This window comes from Halyomorpha halys, unplaced genomic scaffold, assembly GCF_000696795.3.
Source record: "Halyomorpha halys isolate HHAL.00 unplaced genomic scaffold, Hhal_1.1 Scaffold134.1, whole genome shotgun sequence".
Taxonomy (NCBI): domain Eukaryota; kingdom Metazoa; phylum Arthropoda; class Insecta; order Hemiptera; family Pentatomidae; genus Halyomorpha; species Halyomorpha halys.
This window is the reverse complement of record NW_027107159.1, coordinates 1454878-1476609: the sequence shown is the minus strand read 5'-3', so window position 1 is coordinate 1476609 and position 21732 is coordinate 1454878. Positions and strand designations below refer to the sequence as shown.

The 21732-nt window shown below is 29.1% G+C and overlaps 1 protein-coding gene across 10 annotated transcripts in view; it reads left to right on the top strand.

The window, feature by feature from the left end:
• The first annotated feature begins 1583 nt into the window (after positions 1-1583).
• Positions 1584-21732, top strand: part of m-cup (mann-cup) — a 28156-nt gene continuing 8007 nt past the window's right edge. The window contains exons 1-7 of one of the 10 annotated variants that reach the window (XR_001342742.2): positions 1584-3041; positions 5137-5472; positions 6375-6563; positions 7403-7645; positions 9659-9784; positions 10719-10972; positions 13800-13906. Coding sequence is in view for 7 of the 10 variants with exons in the window: in XM_014416769.2 (XP_014272255.1) it covers positions 2199-3041; positions 5137-5472; positions 6375-6563; positions 7403-7645; positions 9659-9784; positions 10719-10949 (1968 nt within the window). In the remaining 3 variants the exon portion in view is untranslated. Of the gene's footprint in view, positions 3042-5136; positions 5473-6374; positions 6564-7402; positions 7646-9658; positions 9785-10718; positions 17883-21732 lie in introns of those variants that run through there. The other 9 variants (XR_010842888.1, XM_014416769.2, XM_014416765.2 and 6 more) reach the window with 9 other exon arrangements.

Genomic DNA, 21732 nt, shown 5'->3' with positions numbered 1-21732 from the left:
GAAATGTCTCCTCGACGAACCCATAAATATTTCAGACGTCCCGACAAGTTTTAACTTGGGTGTCCAAAGTCCAATATTCTATAGCTGAATTTCAACTTTCTTCACTTGGCGCTACAGACCGATGTGGCCCAGCACATCCTTAGCAGCCACATCTTCCTCTGTTTTAGTTTGTCTCTACCTCTGGAATGGTTTAATTTCCCTTCCAGTACCTCCATAAGCATCTGGACATTCGTCATTCTGGCAACATGGCTGGTCTAATCTTCCCAACTCCCCGAAGAGTTCTTACACTTCATGGTCGTGCCACGGATACTAACTTAAATTATTTCACAAGTTGTATCTGCCAATATTCTCAATCCATTTTTTACTGTTAAAAAGATATACGTTCTTACAAAATTATGATGAGCCCCTCCTGGAGACCCAAGTACCACTATATCCCTATTAACTACCGAGATCTTTGGAACTTTTCGGTATTGTGGGTGGCCCTGTTTATCCTAAGCTCCACTGGTTTAAAGATCTGGATGAAAGCCAGAATATATTACTAAAATACGAAATGTTGTCTAATTAAATATTGGATATCCACCGCTTATTCATTTGAGGAGAGGAACATCTTCCACATTCATAGAAATTCAATCCGACCTTCATTCAAACCGTTCAGTAACCAGTTATTCTATTAAACCATACAATCCTCTCGGAAATGACAGGTGGAGCAGTACAATGGTATAATATGGAAAATAATTTTTCAAACTTATAAATCAAAAGGACTGGCATCTAAGTAGGAGAACATTTACCCGAATTTTTACATTCCTTTTGTTCTTTATTTTATGAAATCAAAACTAGATGTTCTTCACGTTTTCTTATTATTTTATCATTATCTATTGTCTTTATTAATTAATGTTTTTGTTTTTCTATCTTCTATGCGATACAACACGAGGTGGCCCCACACCTCCGGATTTTAAAAATAGTACCATTTAGAATGGATATTTCATAAATAACAATAAACATTACAGGTAACCTTAAAATACCAAAGGTAGTAAAAGGTAATACCCAACATCATTTATTTCCTTTTTCACAGTAAAGCACTCACTAATTCACTGTTTCTTTCTGTTTCTGTTTTAGAGGGATCGGAAAAACATGTTCTTCCATTCGAGAAGGTCTTTAACTGTTGTAACAGCATCTTGATGGGTGTCTTAACTACTGATAAAATATAATACGTTTAAAATAAGTTTGCCTGTAGGGGAAGGGAGCTCGCGCACCCCCCTTTCCATCTCCTCCTCCCCATAACAAACCCCTCCTACAGGGAACAAAGACCAAAACAAAAAGTTTTTATTAACAAACATTGATCATTTGTTTTTATAATTACAATTTTTATTCACTTTTTTAATTTTACCACGTCCAGGAAAGGAAATCTAATCGACTAAGAGAGAATATAGAAGAGTAGGGGGTGAGCGGGAGAACTTTTACCACTGCGCACCTTTCCCCCTCCTTTATCCACAAACAAACTTATCTTAGAATTACAATACTTACTGATAAAGAATTCCACTAAGAGAAGGGAGACTATATGAGAAATTAGTTAGTTAACAGGCAGACACTGATTATGAACTTCCTAAAGGAAAAGAAAATGGGCTTGACCTATTAGCTATCTTGAATATTTTAGTACATTATTTTCTGCTACTCAGGTTACATATATAGGGCAAAAGTAAATTACGTGCACAAAAAAATAAACGAGAACTCGCGAAGGCCCCGTATTGGTAATGTATTCAATGAGATAGTTCAGAAGATGAGTCAGAATGCTGTTATTGTTGGCGGTCTATTTAAAGATTGGTACTAGATAAATTAGCCAAGGCCTACCTAGTATCGACAACAGAAGTAAAAGAGCATTCCTAGGTCACGGGCATAATTCTCAAAGCACCAAGCTACTATTGATTCTGATTTTAATAGAACCGGGAACACCACTTGGCCGTGACGTCACAGAATCAGCTGTCAGTAAAATGGCTGGTGCACTTGAAGGGTTGTTATTCTGCACTTCGTTTGATGTACACTTCTCTTAATGTAGTTTCGTTAGTGTTAAAACTGTCATGCAGTGGCCGAGGCTGCTCTACCACTGTGAAAAACGACTCTTGTTATTTTAACTATTAGCTACCCTGAAAATCACCGAAGCTCCTTTGTGTGTTGGACTTTTCTGTTCGTTTGTCAGAGACATGTGGTTTACTGGCAAAATTGATTTGTCTCATCATAAAGACGTGCTGTTTGCAGAACTTATAACGGAAGTAAAGTCTGCCGCACCCGGAGCTAGGCTGACCTATAATCTGAGAGCAAAACTTGAAAGATACTCTAGAGCAGATAGGAAAGAAATCGCTTGTAGAGTTAAGGATGGTTGTGCCCCTTTGTTTATTGCATGTAAGAGAGGACATGTAGAGATTGTGGAGTACCTAATTACTAGTTGCGATGCTGACATTGAACAGCGGGGTCTTTATGAAGTGCCAGATGATAGATCTGTTCATAATGTAACTCCTTTGTGGTGTGCTGCTGTTTCTGGAAAATTACCTGTCATCCGCTGTTTAGTTCATTTTGGAGCAGATGTGAACGCTGTTTCTGATTCAGGTTCTACACCAGTTAGAAGTGCCTGTTTTATGACGCATTTAGACATTGTTGCATATTTGGTTGATTGTGGTGCCGACATACTTAAGGCTAACTACAATGGTGGGACCTGTTTAATAAATTCTGTACAAAGTGTTCAATTATGTCTTTACCTTTTAGAACATGGTGCTAAGGTGAATGCGAGAGATATACAGAATAAAACAGCTCTTCATTATGCTATACAGGAACACAGATTTGAAACGACAAAGTTATTATTAGACAATGGGGCAGACCCTTATGCTCGCAGCAGGTACAACGATGATGCTCTACAAACAGCATGCCTGAAGGGGGCAGCTCAAATATTTCAATATTTGATTGGAAGAATCAGCTATGATCCCGAAAGATTGGCTGATGCTCACGAATTAATTGGCTCTACATTCCTTGATGAACATGTTGATACCCAGGTTAGTAAAAATTACTCAGTATTCTTATATTAAAGTTTAATAAATTTGATTTGTATGTATTGATAATAGTTGTAGCTAGAAATTCCTATGGTTCATTAAAATAACCCATTATTGTTTGTGATTCATTTGTTATACTTTATTTGAAGAAAATAAAGTGCTTGTGAGTTCATGTTTTCATATTAGAAATAAATTTTAAAACTTAGGATTATTTATTTTTAAAGTTGATAATTATTGTATTGTGTCACTTAATATTTATACATGTATACTATGCTTTCAGAATTTCCGGAAGTGATAAACAGAAACAAATTCTCTTTAGCTTTTACTGTTTATTGGTTTAGATTTGTACTTTTTTTGTTTACAGTCTATTTACTTATGGTTACAATGTTTTTCGTCATCACCCACTTTGTTATGCAAATGAGTTTTGAAAGTATTAGGCTGTGTGTTAGTCTTGATTTAAAATATGTTCTTTCACATCAAACTTTTTAAAATTTTAACTTGTACAAAGTTATAAAGGTTAGTGTAAACTGATTTCATTTACTCATTAATTTTTTTAAAATCAAAAGAAGTCTGCTATTAAGAAAATTTGATAAAATTGTTTATAAGAATTTTATGAAGAGAAGATGGTCAGAGGTGCAGTCAACAATAAATCACAAACAAACAAAAACTTATTTATTTGTGACCATGTTTCAACCTGAATTTCAAGTCTTCATTAAGGCTGAAAAAACAAAAAATGAGGTAACAACTGTAACTCAATGAAACATAAAAAGAAAAAGAAAATAATAATAAACAATCTTGGAAATATACATATCAATAAATTTAGTAGATATTAGTTGATTGATAATAATAGAAGATAAAATATAGTATAAGAGAGGTAAAAATTATACAAAATAAATGATAAAAAGATTAAAAAATAGTGTTCTAGTAAATAAAGAAATGAACATAATGAAAGCTGCAGAGGAAAATGTAAATGATGAGTAATCGAATTAACATAATAAGATATCTAAGTAATATTAAAAGTAATGAAAAACAATTTAAATTAACATAATGAAATGTATGAAAGAAAATGATAACATATGATACAATGGGCAAAAAAGAGAACGGGATATATGTCCAATGGATAAAAGATGCTCAGTAATATAGGAGTACAAAATAATAAGCTAAAATGATTATAGAATGTCCGGAAAAGTGAATAAGAAGGAACAAGGGAGAAGAGATTGGTGAGTAGGAGAAAACAAAAAATAGGACTTACTTGCTTAGGCAGAGATTCTGTCTAAAGTGAATAAGTTTTGTTTATTTGTGGATTTCTGCTGACCGCACTCCCCCCTAATCATCTCAAAATAATACCTGTTTGTTGTCACTGATGCCCTTTATATTTGTGATGTAAACTGTTGATAATCTATTGCTTATTTTATAAAATTCATGTTTCCGTGAATAGGTTTGCATTTTGATCTACTCCGTTAGTTGTGTCACTGATCCGTGATACTGTTCAAAAGTTAAATTACAACACAAATCTGTATTCTTTCTTCCTGAACAATTTATTTTCTTTTTAAAATGCTTAAGTAGTATTTTGGTGATACATAAATTAATAAGAAATTAAACTATATATGAATTAAAATCATTTTGTTTCTTTCATTCTAGAGTATTTATGATAACTAGATCTAACAAATACAGTGTTTTGACGTCACTGATCTGTTTTCTGATACGAACAGTAGGATACTTACTTGCATCTTTCTTCTAGATTTTTAATATTACCTTCTATATTTCTGTATGCAGGAAGGAAAAATCCTGTTTTGTTGTTTTTTGTATAAAATTTATTTATAATATACATATTAAATAATCAAGTGTTATTCTCATATTATTTCATCAGACTAACCCTAATTTCTGAAAATGAGTTTGGTAAAGTTGGGTGTCTCTATTCGACTAGCCCTGTTGATTTTAGATCTGCACTTAGTAATGGCCGCTTTGAACATCAAATTGAAGGATTTTTCAGATATCGGTTAATAGGGGCCACAATTTTTTCTTTAATCATTTTTATTTCAGCTGTTTATTTACCTTTTTTTTTTTTTTTTAATTTTCTCTTTGATTTGTTTAAAAGGTTGCTCTTTCACATTGGGAAACTGCAGTTAAGATAAGAATGCAACATGGCGTTGATGGTAAACCCCTTCCAAAAAGGCCATCATTAGAGCCCAAGACCGCATTTGGAAATGCTACTGAATTTACCACTTCAGAAGAATTGAGGACCATTGCGCTTGATCTAGATGCCATGAGGATACAGAGCCTTTTAGTTTGTGAAAGGGTTCTCGGGCCTTATCATAAAGATACCTTGTTCAGGTTGATGTATCGAGGTGCTGCCTATGCAGATGATTTGCGCTATCAAAAGTGCATAGATCTGTGGCGAAGGGCTCTAGAGATCAGAGTAGAAAAGGATTCAGTAAGTAATATCTCTGGGTATTAGTAATGTAAGGGATTAGAGGAATTGGGTTATGCTACAAATAATAAATTTTAAGACAACAAAGCTTAATTTTCATTTGTTGGTGCTTGTTATGTTTTGAAGTGTACATAGCCTCTTCTACATCTAAGTATCTCAGTTATTAATTGGATTTTGAGGTTAGGGTACTTCACACTAGTTAGATGGGCACCTACACCTTCAAACTTTTACCCCTTCAATTAAAACCTTAAACTATAAAAAAAAAAAAAAAAAAAAAATGGAAGATCACTGGTCAATCAGTGATCTTCCATTTTTTTTTTTTTTTTGTTTGTGTCTAATATTAAAAGGAAGATGGTCCGGGTGTGGTCAATAAACTATTTATATTGAGCCAACGTTTTGCCCCACGTTGCACGGCTTCATTGGGGCTAAAAAAGATTTCAAAGACTTTCATAGTCAAAGTCAGAGTGAAAGTGTCTACTTTTTTCACTTTTAGGTCACTTTCGCTTTGACTTTGACTCCTAAAGTGTTTGTATCTTTTTTCAGCCCTGATGAAGCCCTGCAAGGTGGGGCGAAACATTGGCTCTATATAAATTATTTAATCACTATTTGAGTTTTTCTTTGACTGCACCCAGACTATTTTCTTTATATCAAAAAAAAAAATTAGCTTTTTAAGTTTGTTTTTGCCTTCAAGCAAAGGTTTTTTTCATACATGTCACCTTGTAAATCGTTGTGACAATGTCCAGATTCTTCATCCTTGCTCTAGCTTCACACGCTTAAAAAAAACTCTGAAAAGTTCAAAATTTTCTGTAAAACTCTTGAACTAGTTGGAAATTTTAATTAGCAAAATTGTTAGACATTATGCTCACAATTCTTGTTGGTTATTAATTATCTTTTACATTCTGCAGATCTTATACAGTGATACTTGCTTCACCGCTCAGGCATTAGTACGACTGTTTGTGGACTTGAACTTAAAAAGCCTCGATATTATGATGAACGGAGGCATAAGAGCTGATGAAGACCCCAAGTTTGAAGATGTTCATGCAACATTTACTCTCTTGGCCAATAAAATATCATACTGCAGGCAATTACTTGATGTAAGGATTTAGTCTTTAATTAGTGTTTAACATACATATATATAATTAATTATCTTGTTTGAGACAGGTTTGTTTGTTATTTATAATTTAAATATGTCTGTAGTGTCACACTTTTTCTTTTCTTGTAACTTTCGGCCATTCTGGTCATTCTCAAGTATCAGTTAACAATTTCAATTACATTCTAATCATTATAAATTATCTTTAAAATCATTCTGAACCATTAATTTCTTACCTTATTTACAATATCACAGCTAACATTTTTTATCACACTGTTGCAGGCTACTATGTCTTTATCAAATTTTATCTTAGTCAATAACCTATAAAATATTTTTAAATTAGGGAACAATATGCACTAATCAATTATTTTGTATTATATTGTGTCAAATTACCTATAATTATCACAATTTTGCTTATAATTATTTACAATGTCTATTACAGTAAAGTGTAAATAAACAATACATTATAAATAAACAATACATTGTTTAACCTACTTCACATCTCAGGTTTACCTTTTTTTCATTATATTTCCAATTTTATTTATTTATTCATATTAGTATTTAAAAACCTGCCAAATTTAACTATGTATTATTTATCTGATATAAAAACATTATGATCATATATTTATTTTGCTTAAAATTTCAGCACTTAACTAATGTGTATTATCTATAACTAATTATTTCTTCTTTTGATTTTCTTGTTCATGTGCCTATAAATGTCGAAATTTAATGATCTAGCATTTTGGTCGATGTTGTCTGCTAAAATTGTGTTCAGTTATTTACCATATTGTTTGATTTAGTTATTCTAAAAACAGTTTTAAAGAATTTTTCTATTATGTACAGATTAGACCAGTTTACAAAAGGCAGCAGGAGAGCTTCGATAGGATCTTGAAATGTCTGACGCACTTGATTTACCTGCTGGTAGAGACAGCTAAAACAGAAGAACAGAAGGAGACCGTCCGAGAGAGTGTCAGAACATTGGTGAGAGCAAACCCTCACTCTGCTTGTACAGGTGATACACTTCTTCACCTTTGTGTTTCACGACTAAACACTATTAAGAGCAGCTACTTCACTGACGACAATCAGGTCTGTGTTGTTTAATGAACTGTTTATTATTAAATATATTAGTAAATTATATGGTTAGTAGAGGCATCTAGCTTCAAAACCAGCTCCATCCATATAGAAAACTTTCAGGGAACCATTAAAACTTCCCATTGACCTGCTGATCAGTTTTCAGAAATTTTTTTTATTTGTATCGATAGTAGTAAACATGATTATTTTATAGTAGTTTGATTTCTTCTGTAATTTTAGGTTTCTGGTAATTTACATTTCAATTTTGGATAGAGCTGGTTTTAAACCAAACTGGGTAATTAACCACTATTTTCAGTGCAGTACACTGAACAATAATTTTGGGGAAAAAAAACAAAACAGAAATATAGTTTTAATTAGTAAAAAAAAAAAAAGGATCAAATTTTTTCTCGGTGAAATTTAAAGAAAAAAGGTGGACAACAATAAAAGTAGAAATAGCAAAGTCAGTTCATGACAATTTGAATTAAAAAAAAAAACCTTGTACAAAAATATGAAGGAATAATTATTGTTCACGAATTCTTATAAACATGTTATCATTCTTGTTGTTATTGAAGCACTTTTCATTCTCATCTTCATTGAACTCGTGATATCCAGCAACTACATCTTTATAATATTATTTTCCAATCAGGCCAAAAATGTTTCTTTAAAGATTGTCAACATCTGACAATTTTTCTGGAGCAAGAGGTACTCCTGGTATCAAATCTGGGCCCTGCTTCATAATGAAAGCTATTAGTATTGGTTCATAATACAAGTATAGAAACAACGTGATAATTACACTAGTACTTTTTTTTCCATAATAGGGAGGACTATTGGTGATATTACAGGAGTTTAAAACTACTAAAGTACAAGTTACTATTGTACAAGTCAGTGTTATTGTATTAAGTTAAATCTACAATACTTATAGTATTAGTTTGTATTTTGTTATGAAACAGGGCCCAGGTGACGTGTAAGGTGTAAAATTTTCCTATTTTTCTTTGTTAACGGTTGAAATGAACCTACATTGTTGACATAGTTCACCTCACCTTGAACTTCAATATCATCTCCAAATCTGGATACTTTTCTGTTATAAAAGGTGAAAATATGAAAAGGAAATCTAAAACAAACGAGTATGAAAATAATAAAACCTGTATTGCGCTGGTGAAACCTTCCATGATTAAAATGGAGCTGGTTTTGCTACAAACACATCACTATGAATGCAATTTTCATGGAGAAGGAGCTGGTTCTGCTCCTTACCACTTGGCAGTATGACGTAGTCTATCGAGAACATGCGGAAAATAGAAAAAAAAGCATTTCAGAAAAATTTGGATGTAGCTGATTTTGAAGCTACACACCTCAGTTAGTTTACGGCAACTAATTTCATGGGCTGATTGTGCTTCTAATTTGTGATAAAAAATTATTAGTCTGATCTGCTTATTTTTACAAAAAGGACCAATAGACCCACTTCCTGGACTTGTTCCTTCTGCTGCTACCAAAAAAATTTAGTTCCAATAATTCAAGCTTTAGTAAATCAAAACCAAGATTGGTATACATTCTTCCAAAATTCTTATCAAACCAAATCATTTCATAATCGTAGGTACACCCCTTTATATACCATCTAAAAGTATTATTTATATACACCTAAATTAGCAGTGAGGGATTATTATTTTTACTTACTTATGTACTAATTCTTATAATTTTAGTCAATAGGGAATCCACAGTAATTGGTGAAATTTTTATTTTAAATGTAAATCTCAAATAGAGTCCCATCCACTTTTTTTTTTTTTATCAAATCTAGATTTGTAATATGAAAAAAAAATTTGATCTAACAACTCTATGTACAGTCACTTTTAAATCAAAAAGAACTATATTTAAGGTAATTTATATAGAAAATAAACATAGCAATGTGAATTACCAAATATTTTTTCTGCCAATTGATATTACATATATGCAAACTATTGCTGGTACTTCTCTCCTTTATTATTTATATACTTTTTCATTTAGTTTTAGTTAACTGATTATTTGTTGTTGTAGCTAATATTTCCGAGTATGCCTGTAATTGAGCTTTTGTTGGAATGTGGTGCTCCTGTAAATGCCAGGAATGAATCAAAATCAACACCGCTCCATGTAGCTGCTAATCCATATAATTTTTATAGCCCAGTAAGTATTATTAAAACAGTATAAATATATATATTGAATCAATTGTAATATCCTCTTTTTTTATAAATGGTTATTTTTTAAATATAAATAGTTTTAGTTTAGTTGTTTCCATTCATTTCCATCAAAGGGCAAACTAATCGACTTTATCATGGATAGCAAACTAACCAATCTCATCATTTAGAAGTAACGGAGTAAAAAAATCATCGCTCAAAGTAGTCAAGATGGCGGTGCCATTCTGAAGTTGAGCTTCATATTGAACAGATGGATTAAAATATTTTCAACTTTTGTTATTTTTCTGACATGATTATGTTTACTGCAAATAAAAGGGAAAAAAATAGAAGAAGAGAATAAGTACTAAGCAAAAATCTACATTGGTTAGTTTTGCTAAACTTGGAATTAAACAGATTGTAAAAGTAGCACTTAATTCATTTAAGTGTCATTATGTCCTGATTTTTTGGGAAACTCTTCCTGAATAGTCAATATTGTTATATTACTTTAAATAAAACTCTCATATCTATTGGATAATTAATATAATCATTTTAACTTTATCAGTATCAAAGCTATATTTTTGATCTAAGAATACTAAAGCTATTTAAAACTCTTTATATTAATTTTAGTAAATATTAAATATTAATATATATATATATACTTTGATATCAGCATTCCTAATCCATAATACTTTATTTTAAGGAGGTAATAAATTATGAAGAAATATTTGAACTATTAAATTATTCATAAGTTAGTAATTAAATATTATAGCAAAATATCAACTAAACTGTTGATATGGGCCGATTCTTTTTCATGATTAGCATGTCCTGATTTTCTCTCAATATTAAAATTATTAATTTTTTTGTTCTGAAATAACAGTAATTGATATTATTTTTAACTTGATTAAAAAAAAAAACAGAATGAAAAGGACATTGATCTTTTTTAGTTGGTAAAGTTGCTTTTGGATCATGGAGCACATCTTGACCAGCCTAATAGGGCAAGAGACTGCCCTTACTTGCTCATCGCTGGAAATCCGATGAACACAATCTGCCTCATTTCATACAGCAGCCTGAAGTGCCTCGCTGCAACTGCTGTCGTCCAGTATAATATCCCTTACCAGGGTCAGATCCCGGCGACCCTTGAGACTTTCGTCAATTTTCATGACGCGTCTCACTAGCTATCTTCCTTTTTAATTTGTCTGTATGTAATAGATGTAATTGTATATAATTTTAATGTATTTTATCAACGATTAAAACAAATGTCACAACGTTTATTTAGCTATATATAGATCAGTATACAAATAGCTAGCATGTACATCAATGTCTTTATTCAAAACACTCTAAAATGATCACTATATATAATTTTTTTTGTTATTGTTTACTTTGAAATTATTTAAGTACAAGGTCTGCAATATTTTAAATAGAATTTAGTGGTTCATAACAATGATGAGCTAATTATGATAATCTCCAATAATTATGTATTATTCGTTCGAAAATATCTTTATTTTTTAAAGAAAAGTTATATTGTCAATTAATCTCATAAAACTTTTTTTTTTTGTTTAATATGGAATATCAACATTTTCATGGAGATAATTGATAATCTCAATATTTGTTCTAGAGGGGCTTGATAATCACTATGGTGTTGAAGTCATTACTGTCAAAAATTTACTAACTAGTAACTGACTATTACAGATAGGGATATGCAATCTAAGTAAAATAATAAAAACATATTTAAATGATGATGATATTCAAAGGAGGAATAATATTTTTTTTTTCAACACTGGAGTTCCTAGTTTTAGATCACTAAATTAACAAAATATAGACCAGCGGCATAGTTTAGGTTTCCAATTAAATATTGTGATTAGCACAATATAAAAAAATAAGTATTGAAATAGATTTAAAACCTGGTTGTTATTATTATTAACAAAGCATAGAGAAAAGTTCAAAATACTATAATACAACCTTCATTAATTAAACTTATAAAATTTACTGACTCATTTTCACTTTGTATTCACTCATGCTTATTTCAGTTTAATTATTTCATAAAATTTTAAGTTTTTTGGTTTATTGCGTTTCTTTTTTTTTTTTTTTTAATAGTTTTTGTTTTATTTTGTTGCTAAAATATTTGTATTTCCTCTTAATCAGTTTGTTCTAAATTGGTTCTCATATAGCATTTTGGTTCTCATATACTCTGTTGTATTTCTAAATTTCTTGTGGATAAGAAATTTCATTTAAATTTAGATAAAAAATTGTAGGTTTCATCAAACAATCTTTCTATTCATTTTAAAATCACATTCCAACAGAAGCTCGATCCCACGTGTACTTGGAAATGTTGCTTGCAACAACAAATAATCATTTTACTGAAACAAAATAAGAAGTATATAAATAATACAGGAGAGATGTATCAGGAACAGTTTGCATCAAACTGCCAAGATAATCTGGTATCAGTGTTATTAATTAACTATAAGCACATTGAGGTGACATACAACACACCAAAACCATCAATCATTAATGCTATTGTATTTTAAAGGGAAACTATCACTTGTTCATATCGCGTATTATATTACTTACAAACTGAGGGATTGTTTTAAATACATATCTGTCCAACTTCAACTGAAGAGGGCCGATCCCTATAAGTGGTTTTCTTATCTAGGAAAGGCAACAAACCAAAATGAGTAGTTACAATGGTTACCATAATTATTAGTTCTGATGCTATTGGTCAGATTCAGTTTCATAAAGTTACTATTAATATAAAAAATTGAACAAAGTTACTTCACCGAGATTAAAATCCATATGACAAAGTTTTATAGTAAATGACAGTATTCATGAGGTGATGGGTCGTTATCTATACTGGTAAATCAAAATAATATCTTGTTAGGTGAACTTATAATAAAAACATCGTAAAAAGTTGGAAGATTGTTAATTGACCGTGTTTAATATATGAAAGAAAGATGGTTCGGGTTTGGTCAAAACAACTGAAGTAGTAATTGAACTATTTATTATGAGCCAAGGTTTTGTCCCACTTTGCAGGAATTAATATATTAGAACATCTAAAATGATCTAACAAAGTAAGAAAATAAATAACATGAAATAAAAGTAAACTACGGTATGGCTATAAATGATTTAAGATAAGTGAAAATTTATATAAAAATGAACAAAGAAAGTAAAAATAAGATGTAGAGTGAAAATTATGAATAAACAAGAATTACTAAAATGTTTTAGACAATTAATCAAAAAAGAAAAAAGGAAAATTATGAACAAAGTAGGTATATGTAATATGTAATATATATCTATAACAATATCAAGATATAATATTCATCTTATTTTTATTTTCTCTAATGTACTTAGATCATTTTTAAATAAATTTTCACATATTTTAAATAATTAGTAAATATATGTTAGTTTATTTTAATTTCGTGTCATAAATTCTCTTACTTTGTTATATTATTTTAGTTGTTTGTATCTTTTTTTATATCTGATGAAGCCCTGCAAAGTGGGGCGAAACGTTGGCTCCTAATAAAATTGTTAATTACTATTTGAGTTATTTTGACTGCTCACGGACCATCTTCCTCTTAACATAATAGAAAGTTGTTTTTATTATTATTAGATCCCAAAGAAAAGGACTTTGTCTCAGAATTGATCTTACCATAATTAGCATATCTGAATGGAAATGGCTGGAAATAGAATAGTCGAGAATAGGCAGAGTTTAAAAAAGATCGTCAGTTTTAGTACAGATGTTATATCTAAAACGAGTTCTTGTTTTGGTGTGTTGTGAGCGAGGAAGAAGGGTTGCCAGCTCATATTTGGTAGTTTACCAATTTTTTTTTTTCATTTCTTTAATTCAAATTGTTGATTAACAATTTTGTTTAAATGAATCAGAATTTACTTATCTAATTTAAAATATATATGTATATATATAATGTAATGATTTAAGTTTATTTACTGCCAAAATTTCAGCATAGCTATAGGATCGAATATGTCTATAACTTTAGCAAAATAATGAGTAATTTATTGGAATTCTGTTTTAGTCGAGCCTTTTATAAATTTGTTTTGGATCTGAAATGATTGGCCCTTGAATCCTTTACCTCTTAAAAGAAGTTATTCAGTGAAGTGAAATTATCTCTTTAAATTCTGAGTAAGCTATTGTAATAGTTATTAAAGTTATTTTATAGGATGCAAAAAATTAATTTTATTCTATCTAGCCAAAGGTTTCAGACCATTATTCACTTGTTTGGTCTGAGTAAGCCTTTTATATTAACTAACAACTTTTAGTGTTGAATATAATTAAATAAACTATATTAGTCTTATAAAAGGAAATTGAACTATCTCTTATTCTAAATATTTCTTCATTATCAATTAAAATATAATGACAACATAATGTTTTATAATCTCAATTTTCAATTAGTATAAAATATCATTCTAACTATTACTGAATAGCAATAATAGTAATATCAATGTTGCTATATGTTTAGTAATATATTTTTTGTTTCGATTATAAAATTTTATAGAATATTTATATTTTTTCTATAATTTTTTTAATAATAAAAGTATGAAGTGTTTGTAATTTTTGCAGAAAAAAATTCACCAAAAAAAAGTACAAATTTTAGAATGACTCTTTTATGAAGAAAATAAAAATGTAAATTTAATGTAATAAGTTTTAAGTTGATTACATTTTTGAACAAAAAGAAAACTTCTTGTTTTGAAAATATATTTTTTACCTTGGCCCAATTTATTATTACGACAATAAAACCTCTACATATTCAAGGAAGATTCTTTAAAAAAAAAGTTGATAAATGATAACATAATTTTTAAATGATTATGGAGATAATATTAAATTATTATACTTAACTGTTAAAAAACTTATTACAGTTAAATGCGGTATTTTGGTCAACTATCGTAGATGTTTCAAAGCAGTCTTCAATCTTACTCAGAAATATAAAATCTTCTTTAAAAAATATGTGTTGTTTTCCATCGTTTTACATTCTTCTTGTAATTTTTTTTTTTTAATAAATTTTATTTTAATTCATATATCAATGGCTTACTTCATAGTGTTGCTACGTGCATTTCCACTAGCTTTGCAAAAACCTTTAATTGTATTGTTTGTTAAGTTAGTGGAAATATACGTGACACCATTGTGAAGTAAGGCATTAATATATGGATGATTACTGAGGTGTTTAGGTACAACATTAATTTTAGATTGAAAAAAAAAATTATAAGTATAGAATATTATTAAATATACTGAAAGTTTTTAAAAATAATTCTTGATTTCTTAAAAAATATTTGTTTATTAGAATTTTTTTATGTATTAAGGTTTGATATACATTGATTAAAGTGTAATTTATTTTTGTGAAATATTATTTTCTGATTAAATAAAATTACTGGTTTAATCAACTTGGGCAGTTATCTCCTAATGAGAATGGTGACCAATATTTGTGTCTGATTTGAATGTACTAATATTAATATTTCTTATTAAATGACCAATTATTTCTCTGTTATTTGTCTGACTTGGATAAACTCTATTATTGATTTTCTGTATTAAGATATTGAAATTGTTCAACCTTAATTTAGTAAAATACGCAGATATTCAGAAACTTAACACTTCAGTGCTATAATATATTTGTCATGGTTAATGTTCTGATTTAAATTGTATGCTGTTGCAGTCTGTGTTTATTCATGCATATCTCCTTTTTATTATTTTTTTTTTCTTTCAATTGTTAAATATTCATGTGCAAGAAAATTAGCAGTAGTTCAGAAACTAGGTTCCAGTTGTTATTTTATTTACAACGAATTAAAAAAAAAATTTCACCTTGTTATAATGTAAAATTGTGGTAGTCCATGTTTTAAAAAAGTGCTAATTTAAGATATTTCTTATTAAATAATATATTTTTTTATTGTGCATATTAATTACAATTGTTATATTTTTTACAATCAACTCTGAAACGGACAGGAGTCAATTGTTATAGATCTAGAAATAAGTACAACATTTGTTTGATAATCCTATATTTCTGATGAATACACTAAAAATAACAAATTTGTTATCAGCTGTATGTGATGATTATTAATTATTCAGTAAGATAAATAATCTAATCCGTTCTTGCTCTTTATTTTTAAAAATATTTCTTATTCTCTTAATACTCAGGTTTGAATTCTAAAATTGGATATTTTGGATTCTTTAAGTAAGTCTCAATAATGGTAATTTAAAAAAAAAAAACAGTCAATTATTCTCATACATGTAACTGTTATAAATATATTATCAATTTAAATGCCACTCTTAGTTAATATTTTTTATAATAATACTGATACTTTAATGATAGTTTACATAGAATGCTTAAGAATTGACTCAGTTTCATTAATTTTCCTTTTGAATTTACTATCTAAAATTAGGGCTCCATTGAAATTAAACTTATGTCCGCCTTTTTTATTATACGTTCTATGAGTACTATTTTATTGTACCATTTTTAGCCATATTGATAAGGTCAAATATTATTCCGAGGATAAGTCAAACCTTGGCCGTTTTAGTGTTTCCTTAATTAACACTCTTGACCCCTACAGTCTTGTGAGACTCATTTAAAGGAGCCGAAGTACCCAATTATATTAATTTATTTCGGCAGAATATTGTTGACCGTATGAAGTATATTGTAGGAAGATAGTCCGGGAGGTGGTCAATTAAGGTACAAAATAGAAAAAACTATTTAATGTTAACCAACATTTCATCGTACTTTGCCGGGATGATGCTGATGTAGGTAGAAGACTAAGCCCTGAAATGTTGGTTAAAATTAAATAGTTTTTTCTATTTTGTACCTTTATTTGCCACCACCCGGACTTTCTTCCTACAATATATTAATTTATCTTTTAAAAAACATGTTTCTAACCAATCAAAGAAAATGATAACATACAGCAATTATAAATGAAGGAAAGCTACTATGATAAATAGCATTGGTATTTGTCAGATGTTAATTTTTATAAAGTTAATAATTCTAAATCAGTGGAGAAACTTGAAATAATCATATTTTCATATAATGCAAAATAATTGATAAATAATGTTGCTTTTTCGTTTGGAAAAGGAAATAATTGAGGTATTTGTTATTTCTCAAAATATTTAAATATGATTTCTGAATTACCTATATAATTTTCTTTCACTGTCATAATTTTATGAAGATATATTGGAATCTACTCTCAGACTTGATAATGTGGTATCTACTAGACCATTTTATTAACTGACGGTTAATAAGTATTGTATATTTGTCTTATATAATGTTCTGTTATTGTTTAGTGTGATAAGCTTTTTTCTACTACTATTTTGTGTATATAGTGAATACCAATTTACATTTTTTTCAGGAGTTTATTTACTCATCTGAATTGGAAGGGAGTATTTTTTCACAGAATGAATATTGAAAAATCGGCCTATCACATTTGTTTTTTTGTTTTTTTGGAAGCTGAAGGCAGGCGTGTGGTTCATAAATAAATAGAGCTCTTTAAATGTATTTTTAATGGGCTTAGTGTAATATCTGTGGTTTTTGATAGAAGGGTCTATTTTCTTACTAAAGTCGATATCAAGTTTATAATAGTATGTTTACATTTCTCTATAATCTAGTCTTTTGGTCAAATCTTTACAGAAGTTGGAAGTAGTGTATTATAATATATTTTGTTTTTTTAAGTTTATTTTTAAGTAAAATTAAGTTTCGTTTGTAAGTATTTTGTATAATTTAAAATGAAAAGTAGTAATATTTAGGGTATCAGTAAAGATAAGAGAGTATCATTATGTATTATTGTAAAATCTTATTTGTTGTAAATCTTGAATAACTATTTTAAATTTCTCATTGTTGCTATTTACTTTAATTGGTTCAAGAGTTTAACATTATTTTATTGATAAATATGTTTAATATATACCGTTATATTAATTGTATTAAATGATAGTAGATTATATGATGGCATCTGTTACAACTGGTTTATGTATGTTCTCTTTGTAAGTTATAAATATTTTGATTTTAGCTGTGATATAGGTATTTTCATTTTTACTTCTTTTCTTAAGAGATGAATACTGAGTGTTAGTGTTATATTATTCTGCTGTAAACACTCTGTAGTCAAATAAATTCATTATTCTATTCTAATTATTTTTATTTTATTGATATTAGGGGTATTCATGATTTTTGGTTTAACATGTTAAAGTGTTTTAAGTGAAGAAAGTTGTGTTAAATAGAGAAATATTTTCTTCTTTTAGCATGTTAAAATGATATGACATTTAACGTGGTTGAGTCTGTCAATAGGTCTGCTTAATGGAGAATGGCGTCAGGAAACAGACCAGCTGAGCTCCACTCCTTTTTGTCTGTTGTGGTCTTGATTGGTTAGTTTATTTAGTGTTGTTTTTGTTTTAAATTTTTTTAAACTCTAATAAAGTACTGGAAAAAAAATTAGTAGAGAAAACAAGGAACAAGTGAGTTGGAGGAAAATATAATGTGACAAAGCTGTTGGAGATTTTATTATCTCATAAGGATTACAAGGTTACCAAACGAGTTGCCAATAAAATCTGCAAGGAGCTCCTATGCATTTACCATATAACTATAATTTAAATTAGGTTACTCCCAATCTTATACTTAAAATTTAGCATATTAAAACTTTTTACATTTGACACAATATCATGAATACTCCTATTGCCGTATATAACTTCCATTTCTCTTACTGGTGATACCCAGATATTCAGCAATCCTAATTTCCCTAGATAATCAGCATTCCTGGTTTTTGAACTTTGGCTTTCAAAAATGGCAATATATCAACAATTGATGTGAGTTGTTAACTACTATTGAAATATTTCTCTTGTCTTGATATGACTTAGTATTGTATATTCTCGTCATTTTTCGTTTGTTCTCTGTTTTTTTTTATTTAGCTTATATGATTATACAACTAATATAATATAATGATTATAAATTGACTTGGAAAATAAAAAAATTTAAAAAAAAACAAAGAACGAAAACTAAAAAAATGTTAAGACTTGAAAAATTGCAGATAGTAGTGAAGCATTTCTGTCACAAATATTAGACACCACAGAGGCGACTTGATGTTTTAATTTAATGGCAAAAAACTACTGATGGTTATCATTGCCTTTGTAAGTAAAAAAATATTTGGTTATTGAATTAGATATTAATTAATATCTATTAGTTATAAGATATTAATTATTTAGAGGTGACCTTCTTGGAGAGATTGAGGCAGTATTGAAGGAAACATTACCTATCAGACCATTTCCCCAACTAAAAAAAAGCTAAGAGAATAGCCAAGATATAGGGCAAACCATGTCCTGTTCAGGTTGTCGGCAGGACCAGGAGCAATGTTTCAAAAGACAGGACTTCTAGGAAATTCGGGATGGATGGCAACCTTTAGTGTCAATGAATTACCCATCTCATAGTAATGATAATAAGGACAAACAAAAGTCGATACTACTTAATTTTTCAGATTAAAATATTTTTATAAATGTATTTTCTTAGTGTATAAAGTCTTCAATTTATTTCTTTTACTTTTTTCTGGAAATAGTTGACTAAGTATTATAAAATGTAATGATTGGGTTTACTAAAGAAAGAAAACTTGAAGAGGCCTTCTGTCAACTCCAGTTAGTCGTGAAGTTTCTGACAGATGTCAAACTCTTCATACCTTGAGGATTGCAGCCCACTGGTTTGGGTCACTAGATCAACTTCTACAAAAACAAAAAATTGCTGACTGATTTTCCGATAGCCTGAAATCTATCACTTTATTATGTTGGCTGAGGTAATGTGGCCATATTAACTTTAAGCACAATATAAATGGATATTTATGATTGTTTATTTATGTAAGGACTAATAATAAAATAGAAAAACTACTTGAAATATTTACAGAGTAGCTTTTATAGATAAATTATGAATATGAACAATATAATAATTATTCCAACTGAAGTATGGTAAAGCCAGGCTTTAACACATTCTTTCCGGCCTTACAAATCAGTTGTAAAGTTTGGTTAATTTTGTTAATAAATATTCAGTTTGAATGTTATCAGATTATCTATAAGAATCACTTTTACATTAAATAATTAATAAAAGTTTTGAGAATAATATTAATAAAATATGAATGGATGTAGTCTTTGATTAATCAAACTTTGTACCTTCCAATCTACAATTTCTTTAATTCCTTCTTCAGCAAGGCTCAGAACCTGATAAGAAATAAATTTTGAGAAAGACATTTAGTAAAACATAGCTGGTTTTACGCTGTAAGCTTTTTTGATTATAGATTATAGCCTTGAAAAGGCCTTGTAAAGAAGGAATTGGTCTGTGATTCATCTGCCAGTTATTAAGAGTCCAGTTTATAGAGGCTTGAGTGTTTACTTATTCAATCTTGGAATCATTAATCATATAGTACACTCTAATATTAAAGTTATTGATTTATTATTATAATCTATTATAAATAATAATTAGAAATTTAATACTGGAAGATTATTGATTGACCGTGTGTAAAGATGAAAGGAATATGGTCCGGGTGCGGTCAAGAAAAACTCAAATAGTAGAAATATACTATTTTAATGAGCCAACATTTCGTCCCACGTTGCAGGGCTTCTTCAGGGCTATATTGACGGCAGTCAAAACTAAAAAAAAAAAAATGATTTTTTTTAGTTTTGACTGCTGTCAATATAGCCCTGAAGAAGCCCTGCAACGTGGGGCGAAACGTTGGCTCATTAAAATAGTATATTTCTACTATTTGAGTTTTTCTTGACCGCACCTGGACCATATTCCTTTCATAGAAATTTAATAGTTAATAAATTATTCACTGAGATTTTTAATGATACTACCAAAACTATTTCTTGTGATACATGATACAAATACTGCAAAACGATTGTTAATTATGGATTATCTTTTATTATTTTTGGTGTTATGATCTCCTTTAAAAGTTGTGATATGTTGTACATCGACCTATATACTCATGTCTAATGTACTCGTTATAAGTAAGATTACCCAAGAGTGAAGAAGGTATTTTTACACTGTTTTCCAATTTTAGGCACTTTTCATGTTGCTCGGTTTAATTAATTTTACAATTTGTTAATTATAGTTAATAAATAAATACAATAAATAAGATGAGCCCCATCACCTAGGCTAGAACTAGAGGAGCGGGATGTTAATTGGGGATGGTGTTGATATAGGGGATTGTTGATGTTGGGAAACTTCCAGGAATTTGGAACCGATAGATCCAAGACTGTGGCAGCTCCCAGGTTGTATAATATAGAGAGCATGTCACAAGCATTATCTAAGTTTATTGATGAGTAGTAATTTACACCTTCAACTTGTAATGCCATAAGAGAGGGAAAATTACTTGTACTGCCATAGAAAGGGTTGCTGTAAAGAGAAACTGAGAAAATGAATATTACTGAAAAATATCAGAATTAACAAAAATCATGAAATGATATAAAGACCTCCTTAAAGTGCATTTATACAGTAAAAGAGCTTTTCAGAAAATGTAGATACAAAAAAAATATATAAGGAGCTATGAAAAATAAAAAAATAATTGTAGTTAATAAAGGTAAAAAATAGATTGAATTAAATAAATTTTTTTATTAATTTCGATTCTTATTTACAATACTACAAAATATTTACAGTACATACAAATTTCCAATATTTTTATATGATTATGTAAATATTAATTTTTTACTTTTATGATAAACAATTTATTTTGTAGTGATTTTGTTTCATCATTACTTTTCATTCTGTTAAAAATTTAAAATCACAATAAGATTGAAACTACATCCATTTAAATAAATATGTGTTTCAAAAATATTAATATTCAATTTATTGATCAAATATATCACTTTTTATGTATTACATTTACAAATTTTATTACAATTCATTATTTTCAATATATTGTATATATAATATATACAAGGAGAGGAATCCAAATAAAACTGCACTAGTACAGCATGCAACCGAAAACTAGCATATTTTTGATTTTGAA